Source organism: Festucalex cinctus, chromosome 5 (genome assembly GCF_051991245.1).
Source record: "Festucalex cinctus isolate MCC-2025b chromosome 5, RoL_Fcin_1.0, whole genome shotgun sequence".
NCBI lineage: Eukaryota > Metazoa > Chordata > Actinopteri > Syngnathiformes > Syngnathidae > Festucalex > Festucalex cinctus.
The window spans coordinates 9,921,959-9,931,892 of NC_135415.1; the positions used below are offsets into that span (position 1 = coordinate 9,921,959).

The 9,934-nt window shown below is 43.9% G+C and overlaps 1 protein-coding gene across 1 annotated transcript; it reads left to right on the forward strand.

Moving 5' to 3' along the window:
* The first annotated feature begins 351 nt into the window (after positions 1-351).
* LOC144018642 (noelin-like) lies at positions 352-8,992 on the forward strand. Its single transcript, XM_077521037.1, has 6 exons — positions 352-711; positions 2,687-2,854; positions 2,932-3,087; positions 5,136-5,355; positions 5,453-5,559; positions 6,780-8,992. Exons 1-6 carry the CDS (start codon positions 478-480, stop codon positions 7,440-7,442), a joined length of 1,548 nt encoding a protein of 515 aa, XP_077377163.1. The 5' UTR covers positions 352-477; the 3' UTR covers positions 7,443-8,992.
* The last annotated feature ends 942 nt before the right edge of the window (positions 8,993-9,934 follow it).

Consider the following 9,934-nt stretch of genomic DNA (forward strand, 5'->3'; position numbering starts at 1 on the left):
CTGTCGTTTGCTTTTATTTATTTATTTATTTGTTGTTGTTTTACTTTTATTGTGAAAGTTTGTTTGATGCTCGGTGAGGTCACGTGGCACATCACAAGCCATTCCCCAAATCCAACATTATGGATCACGCTAACAATGCTAATGCAACACTTTGGCTCCAAAATCAAACCCAGTTCCCCAAACTGGGTTGGAAAAAAGGCTCATTTGATTATTTTGGTCCAAACTGGGTTATTTTTGACCCAACTGTTTTGATTTAGGACAAGGAAGTTTCTTTCAAATTTTTTTTTGTTTTTAAGTTTCTTTCAAAGGTAAGGCAGTCAGATGTCAAAACAATCACTTTCTGTTCGCGCGCGCATTTGTTGGTGTGTGTGTGTGTGTGCGTGTGTGTGTGGCCCTCCTCCTGGACGGAGCGGTTGCCATGGAGACGGCCTCCTTCCTGTGCGGGTGCGCGTGAAGCTTCCCTGTCGCCAGCGTTTGATGAGAAAAGTATTGTCGCTCGCTCGCACCCACGCACGCGCACTCGGCACCGCGGATGGTGACTCCGCCCCCAAGCTGCCGCCCGACAATGACGTCATGGCACGCGCACAGCGTGTAGGATGTGTTGCTGAAGAAGAAGAAAAGGAGCAGAAGAAAGAAGGAAGGATGCAGTGTGAAGAAAATGCGCTCAAGTGGCTTCTGTTCGTCCTGCTGCTCGCCGCCTCCTGCACGCCGGTACGATGAACACATATCCGTCTGTCTGTCCGTCCGTCCGTCCTTTACAAAAACGTAAACGTTCGTCCACACACGCACGCGCATCATGAAAGCCTTTTCAGCTCCTGCTGGTGCACTCGTGTTTATTTTTAGACGTGTGCGTGCTTCTTTTCAAACGTCTTCATTGCACATCTCGACTTTATTTTCCCCACAGCCAGTTTTGTAATACATCATAATTCTGAATATTATATATGTAATAAATAAATAAATGTAGATATAATATGATATTTGAAGGAGCGTATCTTTCATTTGCATACTCGCATTTCAGCACTCACACGTTTTCATGACATTTTTTCCCACAAATATGTGTTCTTTTCTCCATGGAAAATGCATCTTCCATGTTTATGAGCATATGTGTTTTTTCAATTGTGGGTTTTACAGCGATATACATTTTTCTCATAGGCCGATGGGTTGTGTGTGGAACCAACTGGGTTGAATTGAAGATTCGCTCTCACCACAGATTCATAAAACTCGCTTTGAAATAAGTTCACATATTTTTAAAAACTCATTCACTGCCTTTGACAAGTATACTTGTTAATTATATATTTTTTAGAATGGGTATAGATGGGGGAGAATCTGATTATGCTCCACTGTAAATGTCAAACTTGGAAACAACTTTACTGATGCCCAACCATCGGTAGATGACATCATTGCCCCATTTTATATGTTTCAGAGTCCATGGGAGAAATGGCTGTATTTTGGCAAACCTAAATTTTTTTACTGTCAATTATAAAAGAACGTGAAAAGGCAAAAAAGTGTTCCATTCTATTCTGTCATTTGGTAAATTCGGCTTATATATAATTATTGAATGTAATATCGCGTGGGTATTGAAAATGTTTTTATTTTCTAAAATGGCTGGCAGTGAATGAGTTAAAATGAAGCACCGCTCTAGACTTTTGTATGTTTGTAAAAAAATGTCAAGAAAAAAGTAGGTTGGCTTTTTACGTATCACACTTCCTGAACGACTGTTCAAATGCGCTCTTGAGCTGCGTCGGCAGCCCAGAATTTAAGCTCACAGGTAGTGCTCTGCATGGTTGCAGCTTGGGTTTGATCCCTCCTGCCCTGGCGGCAATTCAAATCAACAAACGGAAAGTCATTCCAACCTTCCACTCTCACGTCATGATTTATTTGTGGTGTCTATTACCATGCAGACGAAGAATGCCTTCAAATAGTTCTGTATCATCTGAGTGGCCTCTTTTTTTTTTTTTTTTTTTTTTTTTGGAAAGCCAAATACTCGTTTGGAGTCCAAATGAAAGTGAGAGCGCTCCATTTCGTCCAAGTCTTCATTTGAAACGAGTTTGCTGCAAGAGAATTTCAATCCAAAGCAGAATTTCACCTGCTGTCAAGTTCAACCTTATTGCTGCAGTCAAGGTTATTTTAGTTCACTGAAACAAATGCTAAAACTCAAAAAAACAATTTTGTAAACAAAATCAAAAAGAAAACTGCTTTTTAAAAAGCAAAAACTAACTGAAATGACATTTTATGTTCATGAAAATAGCTAGAAGTAACTAATGATAACAAAAATGTGCTTCGTTTTCATCTTTGGTAATTCATTTAATGCATGAGCCTTTAGGGATGATTTGAAATGTGATTTGAAGTCGAATTATTTTGATATGAACCGAAATATGGACAATTGAAAATGTGTCACACAGAAGTGACATCATCTCGCAGCAGCCAATAGAAATGCACCTTCGCATGACGTTGCTCCCATGCTGGTTTTAAAATATTGCACACAAGTTTTTAAAACTAAAACTAATACTGAAACTAACTCAAACTAAGCATTTCTGAAAGAAATAAAACTCACAAAATGTAACAGAACCACCCTGAAAACTCATTCAAACTAACTCAATTTAAAACTCAAACGAGCTGAAATGAAAATTGCAAAACTATGAGAGGACAGGTGTGTCAACCTTCTTTCACACACGCGCGCTCACAGGTGGGTCCGGCGGCCCCCCATGGTCCGGAGGGGGGGGACGGCGGCTGGCAGGTGTTCAGCTCCGCCGCCGACTCGGCGGGCGGCTGCGTATGCACGGTGGTCACCCCGCAGAACGCCGTCTGCTCCCCGGACGCTCGCAGCAAGCAAGTGCGACACCTGCTGGACAAGGTGAGAAAAACAAACACATGCGCGTGCGCACATGTGCCCGCCCGCTTCGCAGAGTTAGCACGGCGCTAACGTGGCAGGTGCAGAACATGAGTCGCTCCATCGAGGATTTGGAGCGGCGCAGTCGCCACGACATCGGCGTGGTGGAGAAGATGGAGGCGGAGCTAAGAGACCTGGAGGACAAGTTCAAGGGGGTGGAGGCGGGCCATGAAAGCAGCAGGGCCAGACAGTATCAGGTAAGCGCGCCTGCAAATACGCCTACACGCAATGCTACGTTAGCCTAGCTTATATTCTACGCTGCAATCATAACGTCAAGTCGATGATTTAACTATCAGCGAGATGTAAACTCCAACTCGTAGGGCTAGCTATCGATTCCAATTTCCAAAATCCATTCGATTCAATTCACATTTGACTTTCGATTCAGTTAAGGATTTCACGCAGTACCAAAATTGACTTTGATATGGAAGACATTCCCAGAAGTAGCATTGATTGCTGCAAAATAGTCCAAACTTCTTTCTCTTACTTGGTGCATTAGTAAAAATAGGAATATTTACATTTATAATTGAATCTAATAGGGTTACATTCATCATGTATCATGTATGTTTTATTGGAACACGAACTGATCAAAACCATAAATAACTAGACTAAGTGCAATTTCTGGAGAAATTGCATGGGAATGCTGAAAGCTGAATGCTATGATTTGAATGCATGTGAAATGCTTATGAAGTAAATTGAGAGATAAATGATGAAATGATGACCTCCTGGTTACTGGACAAAGTTCCATGTCTGTCCCATTGAAAAGGAATGGGGAAAAGTTGATATTAAACATTAAATTTAGCAAATACTGTAAGTAACGTGGAATCAGACGATATATATTGCAGGTAGTTGAAATTTGAACAGTGTAAATTGGAAGTATAATGTGGGAGTTGTTACGCAGCAAAATAAAGTGTGGAGAATAAAAATGACAATAACATATGTGGGAATGCTTCCAACAATATTTGGAATGAATTACAACCACATCGCTATGTAAATAAAGTGGAAAAAAAAAATCACACATTTACATTCCTGTGGCAGATTTTATCCTGAAGTTAAAATAAAAACAACTTTACCCGTATTACTAGACTACGTGCAATTTCTGGGGAAATTGCGTGGGAATGCTGAAAGCTGAATGCATGTGGAATGCTTATGAAGTACATTGAGAAATGATGACCTCCTGGTGGTTACTAGACAATGCACTTTACCAACTGTGCCAACGAGCAGTATCAAACACCTGGTAATGATAAGTTATATGTATGGAAGTGGAGGTGGAAAGTGACACCTAGAAATAGTTCAATGTCTGTCCCATTGAAAATGAATGGGGAAAAATTGATATTTAACATTAAATTGTGCAGATACTGTAAATAATATGGACTCAGACGATATATACTGGGGGGGGGGGGGGGGGGATACAGGTAAACCACAATTCAATACTGTGACACTATTTGGCTCACGATATCGATAATATCACGATACGCGATATCTACGATTTCTTTTTAGTGCCAGAAATAATTAGTAATATATCACAATATGTGGCTAAAAAAGCCAACAAATGCCCATAAAAAGTAAAATGTCTAATTATGCATTTATTCAATGCCAAAACTTTGTACAATGTACAAAGAAACATGTACGTCTGTTCTGCATAGTGCCTCACTGCCTCTTAGCCTTTTAACTGTAAACAATGTAAAGTGAGACAAATTAAAGTGCATAAACATTTAGAACATAACACTGCACAACTGGACACATTACATCGATATCTACCGTCAGTAGATCGATAATTTATTGCAACAGAGAGTGCAACAATATATTGCGATATCGATTTTTTTCTCCCACTGCTAATATATACCCAGGGAGGCATGAATTTTTGAAGCAAGTTGAAATTTGAACAGTGTAAATCGGAAGTATTATTTGGGAGTTGTTACATGGCACAAAAAAGTGTGGAGAATAAAAATCACAATAACATATGTGGGAATGCTGAAAAGCATTCCCTCAATAAGAGGTATGGGTTAGGGTTATGGTTTTGATGTCCAATTCTTAACTTACTTCTCTTGGGGCGTATTTGGAATATTCATTTACAAGGGAAAAAAGCTGTATTAAAAGTATTGATTAATGGTTTTATGACAGGATATTGGGCGATGAAAAGGACTACCGATATAGCGATATTTTTTAGCCAAAATCTGGTTAATCTGATTTGACGCTCCGCTGTCCACCGCACGCGCGTCGTGGTTTGTGTTTGACGCATGTTCAGGACATGAAGGCCAAGATGGAGGAGCTGCGTCCGCTCATCCCGCTGCTGGAGGCGTACAAGGCCGACGCCCTCCTGGTGCGACGCTTCAAGGAGGAGGCGGCCAACGTGACGGTCGCGCTGGCCCAGCTGCACGAGCGCGCCACCCCCGTCGACTACAGGGACCTGCACGAGCGCGTGGCCGGCCTGGAGGAGCGCCTGCGCGCTTGCATGCAGCGGCTCGGTGAGGCGGGCGACCGAGCGGTGGCGGGCGAGCGGCGCCGACAACCAGCTCCACCAAACGCTTCTGACCCGCTTCCCGTTGTCGTTTTTCCTTCCAGCTTGCGGGAAGTTGACGAGAATAGCTGAGCCCGTCACCGTCAAGACTTCCGGCTCCAGGTTCGGGTCCTGGATGACGGACCCGCTGGCGCCCCCCGGAGACGACAGGGTAAGGCACACTTTACCATTTTTTTTCCCCATTCAATTGACATCTAGCAAAAACGCTTCACAGTCGACCTTGATGACGGAAATCCGTTTGTGATGGTTTGGGGGTCGGGAATGAGCCAATCATTCGAAGAACTTCCGATTCATTCAGCATTCCTCACTCGAGATAATGTTGTTAGCATGAGATTTTCATGGCTAGCACAAGATGTTAGCATGCGTTAGCTATACTAGCACATACCCCTAAGGTGACATGGGAGGGGAAAAAAAAAATTTGCATTCCCTCGCAAAGATAGCGAGATAACACAAAGATTGCGTTCCCTCACAAAAATGTTTGCGTTCCTTCGCAAAAACGTTTGCGAGATAACGCAAAGATTGCGTTCCCTCGCAAAAACGTTTGCTTACCCTCGCAAAGATTGCGAGATCACACAAAGATTGCGTTACCACACAAAAACGTTTGCATTCCCTTGCAAAGATTGCGAGATAACGCAAAGATTGCGTTCCCTCGCAAAAACGTTTGCGTACTCTCGCAAAGATTGAAAGATAACACAAAACGTTCGGGTACCCTCACAAAAAGTTTGTGTTCCCTTGCAAAGATTGCGAGATAACGCAAAGATTGAGTCCCCTCGCAAAAACGTTTGCTTACCCTCGCAAAGATTGCGAGATCACACAAAGATTGCGTTACCACACAAAAACGTTTGCATTCCCTTGCAAAGATTGCGAGATAACGCAAAGATTGAGTCCCCTCGCAAAAACGTTTGCGTACTCTCGCAAAGATTGAAAGATAACACAAAACGTTCGGGTACCCTCACAAAAAGTTTGTGTTCCTTCACAAAGACTGCCACATAACACAAAGATTGCATTCCCTCGCAAAAACGTTTGTGTTCCCTCGCAAAGATTGCGAGATTACAGAAAGATTGCTTTCCCTTGCAAAAAAAGTTTGCGTTCCCTCGCAAAGATTGCGTTCCCTCGCAAAAACGTTCGCGTACCCTCACAAAAAGTTTGCGTTCCCTCGCAAAGGTTGCGTTCCCTCGCAAAAAAAATTTGCTTTATCTCTCAATCATTGCGAGGGAACAAAATCTTCAAAGTTGTTTTTTTTTCCTTACCATGTCACCTAAGAGTCTCCGTAAGTACATGCTATGTTAGCGTGTTGAATCGTCCCAGCTTTGACATGATGTTGACCAATTGTTAGCATTCCGACACAGTGCGTGTGTGTGCGTGCGTCAGGTGTGGTACATGGACGGCTACCACAACAACCGCTTTGTGCGCGAGTACGAGTCCCTGCGGGCCTTCATGAGCACGGACAACTTCACGTCCCACCGGCTGCCGCACCCGTGGTCGGGGACAGGCCAGGTGGTCCTGAACGGCTCGCTCTACTTCAACAAGTTCCAGAGCCACACGCTGATCAAGTTCGACCTCAAGTCGTCGCTGATCAGCCGCTCGCGGCAGCTGGACTTTGCCGGCTACAACAACATGTACCACTACTCGTGGGGCGGCCACTCCGACATCGACCTGATGGTGGACGAGGGCGGCTTGTGGGCCGTCTACGCCACCAACCAGAACGCCGGAAACATCGTGCTGAGCCGGCTGGACCCGGACAGCCTGCGGGTCCTGCGCAGCTGGACCACCAACCACCCCAAGCGCAGCGCCGGCGAGGCCTTCATGGTCTGCGGCACGCTCTACGTCACCAACGGCTACTCGGGCGCCACCAAGGTCTACTACGCCTTCGCCACCAACACTTCCACCTACGAGTACATCGACGTGCCGCTCGCCAACGCCTACGGCCACATCTCCATGCTGGACTATAACCCGCGCGACCGGGCCCTCTACGCTTGGAACAACGGCCGCCAGCTGCTCTACAACGTCACGCTCTACCACATCATCCAGTGACGCACTCGCGTCGTCGGCGGCGTTTTGACCTCATGGCGACATCGGGACCTTTTGGTAATGTCACCGCCACTGATCTATATATCTATTTTTAGGACTGGATAGCCGATAGGCCAAGACTTTTGAGATTGCGAGGCCGCTGGGGGGGTTAAAAAAAATCGATTCGAGAATATATCGTGATATTGCAGCACGCAATTATCAAATCGATTCAATAGGCGGCTGAATCGATTTTTAACATCCATTTTTGATGGAAAAATATTCAACAAAATGTCTTACTTAGGGTTAGTGTTCACATCTTATGCGTGGAAGAATGTTCTATTAGTGGAATGGATACGAATCGAATCGTCAGGTGCGTGACAATTCACACCCCTAGAGGCTGCCATATTGCTCCTCCCAAGAAACGTTTCTCGCCATACAATCGTATACATTTACAGTATCCAAATTGGACAACGTTTGAGACAGCACTTTGTAGAAACAGCATCATTTATCACGTTTAAAATTTGTTAAACATAAACAGGAGGACTTCAGACATTTGACAACTTGCCTTAAAAACTTGCCTATAAATTATATGCTTCATGCTGTTTAGTATAGGAGGAAACGTGTGTATTTTTTTAATTAAAGAATTATTTGTTTGTTTGTTTTTTAACTTGTTAAAAAATAGTCACAAACCCCACCCCCCTGCCTCTGGCCTTATACTAACTGCCTCCGAGCTGTATATGTCTCATCTTTATAGTACAGTAGTGGGAGTAACAAGATGGCCGCCCTGTGACTTCAATGGCTTGCACTGGCATGGATGGGCTATCCAGTCATAAATATAGGTCAGTGCCGTGACATCAGTGAGCTTGTCATATAGTTTGAAAGTTGTTTTTGTGGTCACGTGACTTGTTGCACATTGTGACGTCGGCGTGAAAGTTTTCACTCAAACTATTTGTTCAGCTTTTTCAATTGGGCTTATTGTCATTTGTTTTTATTTCTTGGGAAATTCTTCGCTTCGCCGTTTTTATTGAGTAACAAGAATTTTTTTTTCATATTTTGTGTGTGACAATGTTTTCTAACTGATGGATTTGAATTTAGGGGTGTGCCCCGCCCACCCAAAGTCAGCTAGGACAGACGGCCAAGGATAAACGCTGCGTGCATGGAAAACACTTTTCTAACCATCGTGTCGTCTGATGACGTCACACATGCGTCAGCACCCACCCACCCACTCACGACGTCATCTTTTTTGTAGTTTTTGCAAACACGTGAAGTCACAACACGGCTGACTTGGTCAGGTTAACATGCCAGCTCGATGGCATTGGCGCACACGAGCTGCCGCCATGTTGGGCGGGGAATAAGTTCGGGTTAGCTAGCAATACTGTTTTCTAATCTATCGTGGAACGTACACACGTCAACTTGACGCACAAAAACACAACATACACGCATGTGGACTTACTGCGAATATGCGGGACGTTCGTTAATAATGATAAGAATAAAATCTTTTTCTAGAGCTCTTGCAAGTTACATGTCAATCGGATGACACGCCTTCGTGTCGAATAAAACTCAATAAACGACTAGTGTCTGCCTGTGATTATTTTTGCTTCCTCTAGATGGAAATTTATTATTACTATAAATTTATGTAAAGGCTAATGCAACGCCTTCATATTTTTAAACCAAGGGCACCCTCTAGATGAGTAAAAAAATAAATAAATAAAAATATATTGCAGCTTCACGACGCTTCAGGCTGTGGCGTCATCATTGAACGGCAATGAAAGGCGCTTCGAATAGACCCTTCCAGCTGACGTCACTTTACCCAGAATGCTTAGCAACCACTTACCCTCTTGGGGGCCAAACTATCCATAGAAAGACACGGAGAGAGCATCATTTTTGGTGAGCGATTGGTCTAAACATGACGAATCTACCAAAAAACGTCCATAGTTATCGTGACGCACTAGAACCAGCCGTTCTTAGCCGCTATCGGCAAAAGCTGGAGTTGGTTGGAGGGAAAGATCCGTATCAACTTCCACCATCGGCCGAGTCAAAGGAAGCCACAACAATCCCCCAAGTAACTTATCACAATATTTTAAACGATCTCATCGTGAAGAAGAGCGCCTACACATGGGAGGACATCGACGCCATCAAGAATCATTGAAACCGGTCGTTTGAAGCCGCGAGCTACAAAAAAAAAAGTTGTGTCGTAGTTTCACACAAGCCACCGTGCTAGCCTTTTACTCCTCATTGTCTTTCGCGGGGTTTAGAATCGCTGCCGGCAGCCGAAAGAATTATCTCATCTCTGATTGAGCTATTCAAGCATCAGTCGGCTGCGCACAAGTTCACCATAGCATTGGTCATAGCATCGCTGATTTATCAACTGTTGGACCTATTTTCTAGCTCACACTGATTGTTTTCTTATTCACTCGCATTGACGCTCTGACCTCCACCGCTAGGGGCGCACTTCAACGTGACGTCACACTGGAAGGGTCTGTAAGAGGTTGACCAATGAAATCGTCTTTCGGCTT

Bases quoted from the DNA above. Each gene is read 5' to 3' on its own strand.
- LOC144018642 (XM_077521037.1), top strand. From the start codon at position 478: ATGAGAAAAGTATTGTCGCTCGCTCGCACCCACGCACGCGCACTCGGC. The intron at 712-2,686 runs GTACGATGAACA...GCGCGCTCACAG, and splicing joins TCGCCGCCTCCTGCACGCCG to GTGGGTCCGGCGGCCCCCCA. The intron at 2,855-2,931 runs GTGAGAAAAACA...CTAACGTGGCAG, and splicing joins TGCGACACCTGCTGGACAAG to GTGCAGAACATGAGTCGCTC.